Source organism: Gymnoscopelus braueri (genome assembly GCF_963280865.1).
Source record: "Gymnoscopelus braueri genome assembly, chromosome: 9".
NCBI lineage: Eukaryota > Metazoa > Chordata > Actinopteri > Myctophiformes > Myctophidae > Gymnoscopelus > Gymnoscopelus braueri.
In genome coordinates, this window is record NC_137610.1 from 23654924 (window position 1) to 23672178 (window position 17255).

Genomic DNA, 17255 nt, shown 5'->3' on the forward strand with positions numbered 1-17255 from the left:
ACCTGCCATTGATCACTGGAATGGAATTTTCACTTAAAACTTTTTGTACACTTTTGAAGGACCAGGACAAAGACTTTGAATGTGGTGTAAAAGTGAATGTCATTAAACCTTTAAATATGGTAAAACAAGCGAGCACGTGTGCTTACCTGACAGACCATTATCTTTATGTCTTGTCCATTAACAAGTGTTAGAAAGCTTAGAAAATCCACACCCATCAACAACAAACTATTGGTTTGGTGTGAAATATTGCTCGGTTTGTGTCTTTACATTGACTTAATATAAACGATGCGGTTGTCTGACAAAGTGCAAATTAGGTTTAAATAGTTCTGATCATGTTCTGGTCAGATCAGAGCTGACTTAGCCTGGCTCCAGCCCCTGAATCGCAAGCCACACTTCAGGGGTCTGGTGACGCTGTCGAAGGCGGGCTTTTCTCGGTTGAAAATGTAACCAGCCCGACGGGGATGATCCAGTATGAACCAATCACCAAAGAGTCCCACTTTGGCCATGCCCCCATCTCAGATAACGGCTCCGCTGAGTACTTTCAGACTGAATAATGGAGTGAAACTAAATGAAAATTGCTGACTTGATGAAGTACAGCAGTATACTATATGGCCAGTTGGGGTCAGCAGAGTGCTTTTAATAACAGCTTAGCTTCTAGTTTTCATTTAGTACAGAAATAACTTATGTTGGATTAAATCACTTTATATCATTTCTGTGCCAGTTTATAGCACTGAAATGTGTTTGTTTTTATTATTTCCCTGAGATGCAACTATTGTCCGCTTGACATGAAATGTAATTTTGTTTTAGATGATGTGTGCGTGTGTGCGCGCACTCAGACAGGGATAGAGTAGGAACATCGATCTGTGTGTGTTGTCTTGTGCACTCTCTGAGTTGAATTACTGTAACTGGGGATTTTACTGTGTAGGTTAGAGTCCCTCTGTGCATGTTGGTGCTGATAATATGTGACCTAAGAGCATGCTGGGGTCATTTGCTCTTGCAAATGAAGGACTCCTGCTGTTACAACAGCTTTCTATCAGGATAGATTCAGGCTGTACTTTAGTACCTTTAATAACTGAGTGTTTTGCATATACAGTATATCCCTTGGGTCTAAGCTTTCATAGTCAAAATTGAAGGTGATGCTGGCTACAGGAAAATAATGTGCAAACTCCAAGCATGTCACCAAAGGCCCAGCTGCTGAATAGTCAAACGTATCTGGTTACCGTTTCTAGACAAGAAAGTGTGTTGTTGCTCAATACCTACTTATTATTTAACGTGCAACTTTACACTGCAGTGTCGGGGATGGCTTAAGTTCTCTTACCTTTCCCCTCTTTAGTCATGGCAGTAAATTCTCTAGTCAAGGGTAGGGCTGTCACGATAATGACCTTTTTCTTGACGATTAATTGTCATACAAATAATTGATTAACAAATGTATTGTGTTTTTGGCATTGAACATTGGAACATAAATAAAAATGGCATTTCTATTTTACTTTTAGGCTTTGTTAACAAAAATTGGGCAGGGCAGATATGTAATAATAACTTAAATATGAAAAGAAATTACTGACGATGACCAGTTCTTATAATACAAATACATATCTACAAGACTCATCGCGTTGCGTTGTGAGCTTGTAGATCTGCAATTTCAGCTATTTTTGAAAAATGTTATGAACATGTTTCAACAGATGCATTTACACAGATGAATGGAAACTATTCGGACAATTATGCAAAATAGTTGCGATTATGTCAAATAATTCCGATTAGGCGATTGTGTAATTAATAGTTGTGACAGCCATGCTCTAGGCCTAGGGATCTGTTATGTTCTATGTAACAGCTTTCTGCGCTGTTCTTGTTTCTGACTGACAGAAAAAATATGCGGCATGTTGAACTCACTTATAGTATTTCCTAGTCTGGAAAAAAAATATTAACTTATTTACGGTATTTACTATTCTGAATTATCTTGTCTTTTTAAAAATTGGGACGCCACATTGAAATTGGTTAACTACTTAACTTAAAGGGATACTTCACTTTCGGGCCGGGGACACATTTAAAAAAAATATTAAAAATAAATGAAAAAAGTTATGGAAAATTCATGGCCCCCTCACACATTAGTAGGACACTGCGTGTCGTGAGGGGGCCATGAATTTTCCATAACTTTTTTAATTTATTTTTAATTTTTTTTTTAAATGTGTCCCCGGCCCGAAAGTGAAGTATCCCTTTAAGCTCAAAACGCACCGCATGATGACGTGTGCAGATCTGCTATAATAGCGAAAAAATGTTAGGGTGTTGATGAAAAGCATGCCCAAAACAGGGATACCAGGTTGAAAATGCTTAATTTGCTTTTCCACGTGTGGAATATTTTCAGATTTGTCTTTGTACCAAAAGCAAATCAATCAAAACCCTGTCATGTTGTTACAGTTTCTTTATGAGTTAAGACTACTGCCAGCCCGGGATGCACAATTCCTGTTGTCATACGTGAGGGACACAGGCAGACTTTACTTTTTAATTAATTGTGAGTGGTGAGTATTTTAGCCCTCTAGGGGCTCTCACGTTGTAGAGCCGAATGCTGCTGCGTCACGACCAGACATCTCCCCGTGAACCAGGTCATAGCGTGGTCACGTGCGCTGCTGATGTGAACACAGCAAGCAGCGCCTCGTGGCTCTGAACGAGGCCACAGTCTCACCGGGGGTGACTCTTCTGTCACGGCAGATGAACGGGCGAGGGGCAGAGATGCTAACAGAAGGGGAGTGGAGGAGAAGAGGGAAAAGGGGGAGGGACGGAGAAGGAGTTTGCGAATAGGAAGGATGGATGATGCCAGAGCCAATGATATAGAAAGAGTTGCATCAACGAAGGGGTCCGAAAGGTAGAGAAACCACAGTGCCCGCAACACTCTCATAATGAACTAAGTGAAGTCCTTTCATAATTTAACTTGGCTCGCTGGGACCGGACAACAGACGCATTTCAGCTTGATTGCGCTGAAATGCTTCTGTTGTTCAGTCGCGGCAAGGCAAATCAAATTATGAAAGGACAATACTGAGAGCTGGATTCTTTCTATTTTAGAAACGCAGAGCTGGCTTCTTTCTATTTTAGAAACTGTGCAGGTCACATGGTTCATGTATCGCGCATGCTTCATCGACACACATAAAGGGGATTCAATATTTGGAACTATACAGTAATGTTTGGAACTATCGGCCACCTGATGGCAAGCATTACTTCACCATTCCTTTAGTTCTTGTTATCTCTGAGCACACTGAAACAAATTCCAAATGAACTCAAGTTGGTTTTGGCAATACATGTTTGAATATTATGTGAATATTCTTCGTTCACAACAGTAGTCCATCCACATGAAACCTGTTCAGGGGGCGAATATTCTTAAGTGTTTAACAGCTTTCACCCTCAAACCTCATAACATTTCATTGCACATCCCGGTGCCGTTCCCGTTTGTAGATCACCTAATTTCGCTAGTGGTTAAATATTTGGATGGAATGACTGCCAGTGCACATATTCCCATATGTGCACTGCACCGGTGTTTAAGTGGCTGTGGGAGTGTCTTGACTCTCTCTCTCTCTCAATGGCTCTGGTGCTGGCTAGGAACTGGAAGGAGGGAGGGAGGGCCAAGGGGAAGGACAGAGAGAGAAAAGGGGGCGGGACGTGATGAGCAGTGAGAGGTCCCGTGCAGCTCGGTGAAATCTCGTATTAGTTTTGACAGCTGGCCTGCATGCACGGCACGCACACTTCTCCTCTCTGACTGATTCACTTTCACTAACCCCTCTCTCTCCATCTTTATCTGCTGGACTTTTTAAACACAGGGGGTTGCATAATAAGTCACATTCAGGTAGGATGTCTTCTTAACAGCTTTTCAACCTCGCGTCCTTATTTTGGGCAAGGGCGGAAACATAGCAGGTCTACAAGCTTGTGGGCTTGTAGATCGGCTATTTTAGAGTTCTTTTTTTGAATATGGCATAAGTAATTGGCTTGTTGTTTTGTGTGTGTGTGTGTGTGTGTGTGTGTGTGTGTGTGTGTGTGTGTGTGATAGTATACAGTACATGTACTCAGACAGGGATAGAGTTGGAACATTGATCTGTGTTTTGCGGGGTATATCACAGGAGAGGCTGTGATGAACTGTGGGCCGCAGGAAAGCACTCTTGAGATCTAATTTCATTGTCCTTCATCACTCAATGCAAGCACGTGAATAATCTAACTTGACTGTTTTTACCACAGCAACGTCCGGCCATTCAGCACACAGATTACAGCGCAAAATACTGCACTGCAACAAGGGACTGTTGTTTTACATTGTTACACAGTGGACAGCCTTAAAGCTTGCTCTTCCTTTTCGCCCACCTTTTTGTCAAAATGACAATAAGCGATAAGTTAGTTTTGTAAAAGGAGCCATTGCATTGTAGGGGACATTGTGTCCTATCCTCTCCTATACTTCAGACTGTGGTGTCATTCTGGCTGTCATGCGTGTGTTCATGCAAGCATGCACACACACACACTCTGATGAGGTCGTTCTGATAATGCCCTTTTGTTAGTTGCAACGAAGTACAATGCCGTTTTCACTTCATTTGGCGACAACAAAGCCAGTGTCTCATGAATCCAGCGTGTGTGTGTGCGGGGGGGGGGGTCTGTACAGGGGAGGGGAGAAGATGATGAGCGAGCAACGGAAATGGCCTACTTGAGATGACAAAAGTGGGCATCAGACATCCTTTTATACTCTAAGAGTTCCATAGCACTGAGGATTTTAGTTGTACGTACACGCGCGCACACACACAGACGCCTGCTCAGTTAATTTGTCCTATCCTAGCTCATGGGTTCTCAAAGTGTGGTACAGGGACCAACAGGAGTCCTTAAGGGGGTTCCAGGGGGTCCCTAGCAAAATGAGGAATGCCATACCGATTTGAGGGTCCTTTGATATTGAAAATATTTGAGAGCCACTGTTCTGTCTGTCTGTCTGTTCCTGAGGGCTTTCTGAGGACACCAGACCAGTCAGATGTCCTTCAGAGTGAAAACTGCTACGTGAGGACCTGCCTGGTCACGGTCACCTTGAGTTCATACTACTCCTTTGTCCAGGAAGTGACCTCACTTAGCAAAATGTCCTAGAAGCTAATGAATAGACATGGATGACTTCACATCCTTGTGTCAGGAAGGTCATGAATGGAACTATATACCGTAGGCTCAGAGTTTAACAGTGATTACCCCTCATTGGTGGACAAAGTACTAAGTCAAAGTATGGATACTCCTGGTCAAATATTACTCGACTACAAGCGAAAGTTCCTAAATCAAATGTGTATTTGATTTAAAGTACTTTTAATAGAAATAGTATTCAAAAGTACAAATTACAAAGTACATTTTCTTTTTAACACATTCCATGCCAGAGTTTAATATCATAATGTACTCACCAGTGGCAGCGATTTATTGTTGTTTTTTAGTTTTTTTCACGTCGCCACAGACCTCACTAAATACCTTAAGATCGCGCGTTCAACTGTTTGTAGACAGACAGGGTAGCTGTGTGAGTGGCCCAGAGAAGACCGTTTCAATCGGCGATCGTCCATTTTGTCGTCGCAGTTTCTATTAAACAGCGTTCAGCGTGGAGAAAAACAACAACCGAGATAATGGCGGATTAGGGGAAGCTTTAGAGCGGCGGCGGGTGGGAACGAAAATCTTCGATTGACATTTCCGTTTCCGGTGTGCTACAATGAAATGTGTCACTGCGAGGGTAATCTCTCAAGAACAGATTCTGCACTACGTTGGAATCTGTCGGGGAGGTTCGTCATAACGTGTGCGCATTGGCTACAAGTGGGCGTGCCTTCAGATCAGGAAGCAGGCCGCGCTTTACCCAATCAAATGTAGTGGGCGGGATTCACATGTCCGTCGATCTTTCCCCCTCGAAACAAACCCAAACTAATTTAACAATAGCGTCCGCGGAGCAGACAAAACCACGGAAAGATTTTAACTTACTCTTTCATCATAGAAACAAGTGGGCTTATAACCAAAACGATCCATGTTCTCTGGGAGAAGTGGTGTTAGTGTTCCGTGTAGAAATATTGTTAGTGGGAATGAAAACATAGTGGCACCCACCGGAAGTGAAAGCTGAAGGCAGACCTAAACCCCGGTTTCCTTGCGCACTGGTGTTACGTTTTCTTCCGCCCAGAGCCAACAGACATAGAACAAACAGCAGAGGTCGCTGTTTTTCATTTTCAGTTGGATCTGGGTTCCCAGATTGCTGCGAGGGAGGCCTACAATGAAATGTGTCACTGCGAAAGAAAAAAAAAAGAAAAAAATACCACTTCGCGTAGAACTACGCGATTGGCACGCAATGTGTTAATATCAATGCATTGCTGTATTGATTATTATTATTTGTATATTTCTCAAGTGGTTAATTCATAATGTATTTTTGTAAGTTTGGGTCTCAGGGGTCCCTTCCTAGAAATATAGTGGAGTCATAAGCCTCTAAAAAGATAAAAAGCTCTGTTAAGTATAGATGCTAAACTTTTTTTATTTACTATAAGTACAGTACGCATGTATAATTAGTCCACTACTGCCCCTTATGTTCAGTAAAAACATTTTGGGATATTTGTACAGCACATTTCATACTGAGAGGCAATCCAGAGTGCTTCACAGAGTAACAGAAATAAAGTAAAGGTACACTCTGAGTTGCAAATGGATAAAATAACACGGGGAATTTCACTGCGTAAAAGATTTACTTTAAAAAGTGCAAAAATACAGACAAGAAATAACAAAAGGGACATGGTGCTGCTTGAGAGGGCTCCAGAACTGTGTCATGTCAGGACATGTATTGACTGCGCTAAAGCGTGCTGAGTGCAAGGCCAAGTAATGGCGCTGTTATGTAAGCATCATCTGGCCAGCAGTGGCGTGGCACGTGACGTGATCACTGCACCACGGGGATACAAGCGACCGAAATTGGTTTTCTCAGGAGGTCGGCTGGCATCTCCCTCAGGGATAGGGTGAGAAGCTCATTCGGGAGAGACTCGGAGGAGAGCCGCTGCTCCTTTTAGAACGGAGATGGTTTGGGCATCTAGTACGGATGCCTCCTGGTCTCCTCCCCAGGGAGGTTTCCAGGCATGCCCAGCTGGGAAGAGGTCACGGCACAGACCGAGGACCAGATGGGGGAGGGGGGATTATATCTCCATGCTGGCATGGGAATGCTTCGGGATCCCCCAGTCAGCTGGCTAATGTGGCCAGGGAAAGGGACGTCTGGGTTTGCTTTCGCGACCCGACCCGACCCTGGATAAGCAGAAGCTGGATGGATTGATGGATGTAGTTTGTAACTTTGATCAGAGTCAGAGTCGGGGCTCTATGCAGACCAGACAAGTTCGTCCTAACTCATCTCAACAAACCATTTCTGTGTGTATGGGGGGGATTGGCCTTCCGTAAATTAGTGCCACAAAATCAGAAGAACATGGTGTAGAATGACACTGTAGCTGTAGCATTTATATTTCCATTCACTGAAACAAAGGCGACTCATTAGAAAGGGTGTCCACTGACTTGTGGTTATACAGTATAGTGTTCTTTTCTTGCTGCCTGCATAAGGAAAGCTGTAACTGGCAGTAAGTGCTGGCTGCTCTGTGACGCAGGCAGGACATTTATCCCTGTTTCATCTCTCTGTTATTACATCTACGTAAGTCAGTCTGGCAGTACAGATGTAAAGCCATTAACCACTTAAACATTACACTATGACTTCATTGACCGGAAGCCCCCAGGGATCAATAAATACAAAGTCTGCTCCTTTTTTTTACCTCCACACCAAATGTATTAGCTGAAAATAGCCGAGCTACAAGCTCTCAACGGGTCGCAACACAACAAGTCAATAGCCGACTTGTAGTTCGGTTATTGAAAGGCTATTTTCACAAAATGTTCGCTCCATAATAGGGATGCTACTGTAGGATTCAACTGGTTAATGATGATGGAAGGTCAGTGATGGAACCTGTCGCATGCACACACAAGACCATTTACCTCAGGGATGCTGATGGAGAAACCCCCCACCACCTCTTGTCCTAGCGCAGAGGTTATTTTGTAACCCAACGTTCTCAGACGGTTGTGTTTACATTAAATAAATACATGTCCGGTAGTTTTCTGATGCCTGTGTCGTTTTGCAAACACTCGACTAAGAATTGTGGTTAGAGAAGTTGTCAAATTTGTCCATTTATGTGGAATGGTTATTATGAAAAATATACTAGTGAAATATATCTAAAATAACTTATTGAAAAGGTTACACTGTATGACTTAAACTGTATGTCAAAATGCATGCTCAGTGTTAAATTAATGCTCTGAATTTGACTGCATATGAATTATCTGCTTTTCCATAATGCAAAGCAGAATGAGCGAATTCAGAGTGCAGACCTTAATGTTCTGCAGCCTATTAAAAGGCCATGTTAAGTCAGTCATCAGCTACTTTCCATTGTTCTTCGCTAATTAAGTTATTGTTACGAAGGGGCCCTAGGCCTGGAACACTCTCATTGTAGGCTAGCCAGTAGCCGCTGTTTCTCACATTCTGCTGAGCAAGAAATACACACACACACACTGCAGTCGATTATTTTGTTAGCGATTAGTCTATCGATATTTTTTTAAATAATTTGAATAATGAAGTGCAAATGAAGGGCATTTCTTTAAATCTTTTTAAATCTTTTCGTTTTTTTTATATATCAATGAATCGACACTAAATAAAAAGCGTGATGCATCGTGAGCTTGTAGGTCGGCTATTTATTTTTATTTTTTTATATGTGAAGGCTTTCAGAAAAAAATACATTTCAAAATGTCCTCCCAATTTAATTATTTTATTAAAATCAAGTATTTTTTTTTATCACCATTCCTACAATGGTCTTGTGACCTTTTCATTGATGCCCAGTGGTGGACACATGAATACGCAGGTAATTCAGTCTTAGCACAGAGGCTTATAGCTTGCTGTCATATCTGCTGAGGCTTTGCTTAGCAGCCTGCTGGCCTGCAGGGTGACCTCTGTCAATGTCTGACTACTAGGAACAGTGGTTGCATAATGCTGATAAATGTAAAGCGTGCTTATCTAAAGATGAGCCCCTGTGCATTACATGGACATATCGGCAAATCTATACACACAGATGTGCACAGAGTAGCTTAGTGGTACGGGTAGCCTCTGAAGGGGCAAAGTGCAGCCTCTTATGTGCTTTGTTTTACTATGTTAGAGAAGATTATTTATTTAGCCTTATTGTAACTCAAGATAACCTTTAAATTGCCATTCAGGGCTTTCCACTCATAGTTGAGTAATCAATTAATTGGTCGGTTTGGTCTTAGTCAACCAAGACTTTGATTAATTTTAATTCCTTATTTTCATGTACATCGCTTGTAAACTCTTAACTCGGTTTTAACCGCTTTAATTCTACCAGCCTATAGGCTAATAGCCCAAGTAGCCGTTGAGAACATTAGAATGTTCGGTTCTCAACCTCACCAACCTGAAAAGGCTGGTCTCTGCAGGATTGTATGCAGCAAACACTATTTGACATATTTGTCAATTAAATCAACTAATCGGTTGATCGACAAATTTCTGTGACTGTTAGTCGACTAAGAATTTATTTAGTTGATGACAGACCTACTGCCATTCATTGACATTGTCATTTAAAATGTTCTGAAGTGTAGCTCTCTTGTTTTCATGAGACATATTGCATTCAAGGATAAAGTGTCTAGATTTGCAAGGAGATGCAGTATGTTGACCATGTGTGGCAAGTCACACTTGTATAGCTTCAAAGTAACAAGTACTAATGATAGTCATGCAGAGCTTTTTAGGAGTTAAAGGAGTCGTTCACCCAAAAAATTACTTATTTTCTATCAATTACACACCCCAATGAAGCATTGAATTCATGGATATTGGTTTGTCGCATTCCTGACGTATATTAATGCAAGGAGCACAGGTTTATACCCTCTCAGTACCTACAGTATAGTTTTGTGCTTTAGAAATGAGCTTGTATGTTTATATACTTTGGGAGTATTGTTGGGCTGTGCCCCCCCCCCCCCCCAACAGATGAGACATATGCTGTGTAGATCATAAAACAGCACAGCGTTAATGATTGTGTGAGAGTACAAACCAGATATCCAGGGAGGGGACCACTGTTACTATTATGACCTGTGTACTATACATCGTTGCAGTCAATGTCCTTCCTATGGCAGGAATGCCGCTGGTTGTTGTTGGGTGTGGCGAGTGTGGAGAGCTGTGGAACACGCTTGACAACGGAGCAACATCTTAACACTGGCGCCAATCCAGGGGTGTTTCCCAACGCCAAATAGCAACATAGAAAGTTAAAAGTGACAACTTGAAAGGGGATTGTCTCCACAGGTTTCTCCTGGTTGGATAAAATTGGTATCCTCACTTGAAAATTTATTTTCTGTTTACTAAAGAACTAGAGAGACGGGGAGACCCCTGCTACTGAACAAACACTCTCTAGCAATGATTACATCATAACTGAGTAGCTAATTAACACTTATTTTAACACAAAAGATGACTTGATACCCCCTTTAAGTGTGTTGTTTCTGTCTTGTAATTTGAGAAGCATTAAATTAATGAGTGTGATACATGTGGTCCCATGTAGTTCAGCAGGTAGATCATGGCATGGTGTACGCTGCACTGTTTGATGTTTACCTGGTATCCTAGTTACTTTGTTGTACTTTCATAGTTTTTCTTTGCTTTCTTTTTTTTACTTTACCATTTACCCTGTTTTTTGACTAGAATTCATATCCTTTACTCAGACATCTTGCACTTTGTAAGTCAATCCTCATACAGTAAGAGCTTCTGCTAAATGCCTAAATAGTGTAACTGGGGTCACTTGGAGTACAAATGAAGAACTTGAGGGGTATTTTAAGTTAAAAGCCTCTAGTAAAGGGAATGCTATGATACGATTGACACTTATCTATACACTAGTACACATTTTATTTACACTACACCATAACTGACCTACAGTCAGTCTTCTACATTCACCACCAGACATACACACTACACTGTAACTGACCTACAGTCAGTCTACATTCACCACCAGACATATACACTACTGTAACTCACAGAACTCACCCCAAATTGATACGTATTTGGCCCCGGACCCCCGATGTGAATTTTTTTTGTGCCAGGGATCGGCTATTTTAAATTTTTCTAAAGTGGTTAAACTGATTTTGATGCTATATTAACAAATTTAGCTGAGGACCCCGTGGAACCCCCTCAAGTACCACTAGGGGTCCGAGGACACCACTTTGAGAACCACTCTGGTTCACCACCAAGCAGAGGCCAAATTTCACTTCCTCTCTTCAACTTGTGCTCCTTCTCCACTGACCTTGAATTAACCTTGACATGTTATAAGATAATTTGAGTGGTCACATTACCATGGGCCGTCTATCAAATGATAATGGTCAGATTACCATAAGCAGGATATGAAATTATTTGAGTGTTCAGTCAGGTTACCATAGGCAGGATATGAAATGATTTATTGCTTTTGCTCTTCATTCCGGATCAGTGGTGAAAAAGGACTGAATTTAATTCAGTTAATTAGTGTATTCAAAAATATCCACAGACCAAACCACATCAGCTATTTTCTGGGTGACAAAAAATCCGTGAAAATAGCCTATTTTCGGCAAAGAGATTTGGTGTAGAGGGGAAGAAAAAGGAGCGGACCAAGTATACTGTACAGCCCTGGGGGACTCCGGACTTGATTAACCCTCCCGATTTTGTGAAACCACTGGAGGTTATATTCTGAGAGTACTTTTTACTTCTAAATACGAATGTAATGCAAAACACTTAGCCCACATGCAAATCAGCTTACGGTGAAATTGAATGCAGGGTTCAAATGGGTGACACATTTAATCTCTTGCCACACATTTAAGTTCCCCCCCCTTATAAGGACATTCTCTTAGTGTAAACACGTGACTCTAGTTTAAAGATGGAGACATACCTCATCAACGAATGTGGATTACATGCAAATTTACTTTTCAGTTGAGCCATTCTTGAAATGGCATTTATCTTCAATCATTATCAAAGCAAGGTTTTTACCACTTGGAAGCTGGTGTACCTGTTTTGGACATGTCATTACAGGTGATTTTTTTCCCCTTCCCAATAGCAGATCTGAAGCTCACACGATGCGATGTGTTGTGTGCTTGTAGATCTGCAATCTTTGCTACTTTTTCATGATACCGTTGTACAACGAAGTACAAAATGGGGCTTAGCAGACAGACCACTTTATACAGAGGTGAAGTTTGAATTGGCTTTTTCCTGTGATGATCGCATCACCATGTGTTGGATTGAAGTAGGGTTTGCTGGTGTTGTGTAGTAGAGAGCAGTTCTCTTCTGTCAGATCCATCCTCCCTGCCTGGGTCGGCTGTCCTGTACTCTGTCCTGAAGCAAACAAAAACACCTACACTGTATGACACGCAACATCAGGGCAGCCTGCCCTGACCGTGACGGACTATGTAATTCCAACCCAGCCAACCAAGCTTTACTTCCCCTCCTGGCACCATAGGGTTTGGTCCAAATAACCTGTCCAACTCAACTCTTATCACTTAGATCACAGTGCATTGTTGCAGTCATCCTGTGTTAAGTTTTAAGGGCTGTCCACACCAAGAATAACTTTACAAATAAATAACTTTATGTGAGCATCCACACTGATGAACGATAGCGTTGGGTGATGTGTAAATTAGGATGGATTTTGATTCGCTGTCAATGTTTCTTGCGTTCATCAAATCGTTCTGAAAGTGATCCCAATGATGTTGTTCGCCACAGTTATAGTTATGGTGTGGACAATGCCGTAATCTTGAGTTTGATTGATTTTTATTTATAGTTATCGTTGTAGTTATCATTCTTGGTGTGGACTGCCCTTTACTGTTATTAAGTGGTTGTTGTTTTGCAGTGCTCAGAAGTAGTGTGACTTGAGTATGTCCTTTTGTGAGTTATGAAGAGGAGGAATGTGTATAAGGCTAATGGTAACGCCTCACTGATCTTCCTCAAAACATGACTTTATACTGAAAAAACTACATCACCCATCCTAAAACCTGCTTGACTATTCAGCATTTACAGTATACAGTATGTGAATACAAACCGTGTCCCCTGCCTCACGGTAGTGAGCAGGTCATGGTGATTTGTACTGTGTTCACACTGTGTTCACACTCATGTGCACACACACTCACTCACTGGCCTACTTCTGAGCCCCTTGGAGCAGAAATTCCACATCATATTGTGCTCTCTCCACAGTATGAATTGTGTTCAAATGTAACCTAATGGTTGGTCACTTGTGCAAGTACTGTAGTAATGGGATGTTAAAGCTAGGGTTTAACGTCCGCATCCCCTCCAGTTTGCTGGAGGGGATGGGGGCGGGGTCCATGCCTCTGATTTATATACCCCCTCTCAAATCATAATTTGTTTTATGGCTGGTGAGGATATGTTTTATTCCTGCTTCTTGTCAGACTGAATTAAATACATGCATTTACTTTTGGGACATGCATGTAATGACGTGTTTGATATTTATGTTTGATAATATCACAATTTAACAATTGAATTAAGAAACCTTTTTTTCCTATCAATGCTCACACAGCAAATCCCCATGGCTTGGGGGTGAGAGGGACTCCAAATACATATTTGGTTAAAAACATGCACATGTGGGTGGCAAATGGAGGATTTATGTTTTAGAATTTGTGTACAGATGGCAGACTTTAAGTGCCACTCAGTAAAGCCACATGATTATCAGATATGGCAGTTACATAATTGGGTCATTTGGCGAGTCTCTCACAGAAGCTTTTTCTTTCTTTTTTTATTGGCTGTTTGCTTGCTTACCACTAGGTGGCATGCAAGACAAGTCATATGTGTAATAATTTGGGCATGCATATTTATCTCACCAGTTTAAACCCTATATACTGTACTTTGTCTGAAGACAACTTTATAGCTAAAAAGGTACATCTACAAGCTCGCAACGCATTGCGAATGAGCTTGTAGATCTGCTGTTTGTATTATTATTATTTTACATTTAGAAAATATTTGGAAAGTTTCCCCTATAATGACATTCCCAAATTAGGGTGCACCTGTCTAAATCAGAGTCAATACAATTGTTTTAACACGGTTTTCACTTTTATGAATGAGGCTGCAAACCCTTTTTCCCCACAAGAGATCATGTTTTTTGCTGACCTATTGGAGCTCATCATCAGAAAAAAGTGTGAAAAAAGTGTGTAGAAATGGATGGAAGGGTATTATAGCAAAGCATCAAATCCTCATATAGAAAGGGGTGAGAGAAGCATCTAGTCTTCTGTGTCACCATAATCAGAATTGAATGTTCCACTGGAATACACTTCTTTTTAAAGATACGTTTTGGGCATTTTATGCTTTATTTTATATAGTGTAGAGAGACGGGAACCCAAGGGAGAGTGGAGACATGTCTGATTCAAACTGGGCATTCACAAGGAGTATTATGATCTTTGTATTAACTGACTGAGCCACCTTTGAATATCTTGAGTAAGATTGTGAGGAACCACAAATGGCTATTAACCACCCCTGGTGTCCCGATTTTGGTTCTGGCTCGGTAGCAGTAGAACATCATGTGCAAAATGCGATGTTTGCCGTGCATGTGAAATAGGTGAAATATTATACCAAACACAGTGCAGATGTTATTTGAATTGCTATACATAGCCAGAATTCCACTATTTCCCACAGACTTCCCAAATCGTGTTGATAACATTGCTGTCCTGTCTCTGTCCACCAGGGTGTAGTGTTTAACCTTGACGAAGAGGAGGACCAGGCGCCGCTGATAGTCGAGGACAGCAACGACATCTACATCCTATCAGGAGAGCAGCACTCCGGCCAGCCCAGCCCCCCCTCCTCGCTGCTCTGTTCTGACGCCGTCGACGGCAGCTTGCACGGCTCCTGGCAGACGGAAAGCCTACCCGTTTCTCTGGCCGGCCACGAGTCTTGGGCGCAGGTCAGCATCATGGACCCCGAGGACATCAAGAGCCTGGACAGCATCGAGGGCGTGGCCCTGGCCGAGGAGCGCAGTGAGAACAACTCCTCCAACTCTGACATCGTGCATGTGGAGCGCGAGGAGCTGCTGGAGGCCGGGGCCACCGAGGAGGAGTCCGGGCTTCAGGAGAGCATGATGAGCGTTTTGGGGACAGAGAGCGATCTGGCGGAGCTCAGGGCGGAGTTTAGAGACCAGACCCCACCGCCTCCGGCACTGTCCGATTCTACAGCGCCGGCTTCCCTGGTGTCACTAGAGGAGTCTGTTGTTATAGAGGCCCCCGTGAGTTTGTCTGCGGAGCCATCTCTCACCGCCTCCGAACCAGGGCCTCTTCCCCCGGTACCCGTCACTGAAGCTGCTGCTCCCGAGCCAGAACCTCCGGCACCTGTTCCTGCGGTAGAACCGGACCCTGAGCCACAGTCTGTCGCCGCTGCTGCCCCATTACCTGTCCAGGTGGCACCCCCATCTCCAGCCAAGGACCCCCCAGCACTGGTAGAACCCGAAACCACATCCGAACCGGTTCCTGAGCCGGTTGTAGCCCCTCCCCCGCTACAGGAGCCCCAGTTTGAACCGGAGACTGTGCCAGAGCCAGAGGCTGTGCCCCTGCTCGCAGCGCCGCTGGCCACAGAGGCCCCCGTGGAGCCCCCAGCCGAGGGCCCCCCCGCTGAGGAGCCCCCAATTCAGACGGAGCCAGAACCAGAGTCGGAGCTCCCGGTGCTGCTGTACGGAGGCGCCGCCATGGTGGCCCTCGCCGCTCTGGCGATTTACGGCGCCCTGACCTACCGGAGGAAGTAGAATGGCACAGTACTCTAGCCTCAGGGGAGGATGCAACACTGCAGGGCGTTGGCATGGAAATGAGTCTATTTCATCGGACATGAAAGGTTGCGCATAGTAAATTGTTCATGTTTTTGTTGATGTCGTTATGGGCGCATTTCTACCTGCAATGTTTTTGAATGTTTCGACTGTGAATTCACCCCCTGAGGTCCCCTCAGGTCCCCTGAGGTCCCCTAGAGACCTCAGCACTTCCCAGGCTTTACTGCTGGAAATCAGGGCTGCTCCGCTGCCTAGCTACCTTCACAACGACCCACCAGGTACAAGCACAGACCAGCGTGAAAACTGTGCTCTTTCCGTGTTTTTCCTCCGTTTCTCAACTTGTTTTGATGTTTTGTTGGTTATTCACTCCAGCCCTTGATCTGTCTAACCGGATGGAAGGATTAGTTCTTTCTCTCTCTCTCTCTCTCTCTCTGTCTCTGCTTATTTTGGGGAGGGGGGTGGGGCCCATTTAAATGAATGAATGCACTCAAGAAAATAAAATGTGAATTGAGTTGCGTGTACTATACTATCTGTGGGCTGGGTTTTGTCTTTAGGTAAAACTCAACACTCATAGTGGTCGTTGCTATATGAGACTTAAAGGGTAATTGCACTTTAAAACACTTGATTTTCACATCGGCTCAGACTTTTGTGTGCACCCCACACAGTTTTCAAGGCTCTTCAGTATTTAGTTTAATATAATGCTGCATCAAGGAGTCCTGTAAGTTACTACATGAAATCCATGAGGACTATGCATTAAATAACTAATGGAAAAATGAAGGTCTCCTCATTCATTTGGATGATATCAGCTACTAGAACAAGGGACCTGTGTTTTTAAATGGGCTTATGTGGGAGGGGGAGTGTTTGATCAAATGAATATCAAATATCTATATTGAAACCGATAAACTTAAAAACTGTCTGATGTTCACACAAAAGACTGAGTAGATGTACAAATGACCCCAGAAGTGTTTTAGTGTGAAATTCCACTTTAAGTTGTAATAGAGCAGAAACTTGGCAAAGAAAAAGGGATTTATTTGAATATTCTCTCCACCGAAGCTGTGATGTTACTTTATTTCCAGATATGAAAACTACAGGATGTTTTCTGGTGGATATTTGAATCAGTCAGTGAAATGTGGAAATGAAAATGGCTTTAGATTTATGAAAGGCAAGCTGAAATACGTGTGGCATATTTCTGCTATTGGCAGAAATGGTATACGATTGGTGTCATTGCTAAAAATGTAAAGCAGAACACTAAAGATTTTATCTTGAAATTGAGGGAATTATTTCAAACTAATTCCCATTAATTATACAATACACAACCAGTTGGAAAGGCTTTTATATTGTTCTGAAACTTGCACTTGTAAGACTTATAAGCCGCCATAATTCCACAGGCTGTCGGGACTATTGTTTTGATTGAATCAGTATTTTCTCATGTTAACTTGTTAAGTTTGAGATCTAAAATAAAGTTGGTTACATCAAATCACA

General features: G+C 42.7%; 1 protein-coding gene across 2 annotated transcripts in view; it reads left to right on the forward strand.

The window, feature by feature from the left end:
* bcl2l13 (BCL2 like 13) overlaps positions 1-17255 on the forward strand; it is a 33206-nt gene extending 15951 nt beyond the window's left edge. Inside the window, exons 7-8 of one of the 2 annotated variants that reach the window (XM_080437638.1) lie at positions 14709-15479; positions 15516-17255. In XM_080437638.1, coding sequence (XP_080293764.1) covers positions 14709-15479; positions 15516-15755 — 1011 coding nt within the window. In that variant the 3' untranslated portion in view covers positions 15756-17255. Of the gene's footprint in view, positions 1-14708 lie in introns of both variants that reach the window. The other variant, XM_080437637.1, reaches the window with a different exon arrangement.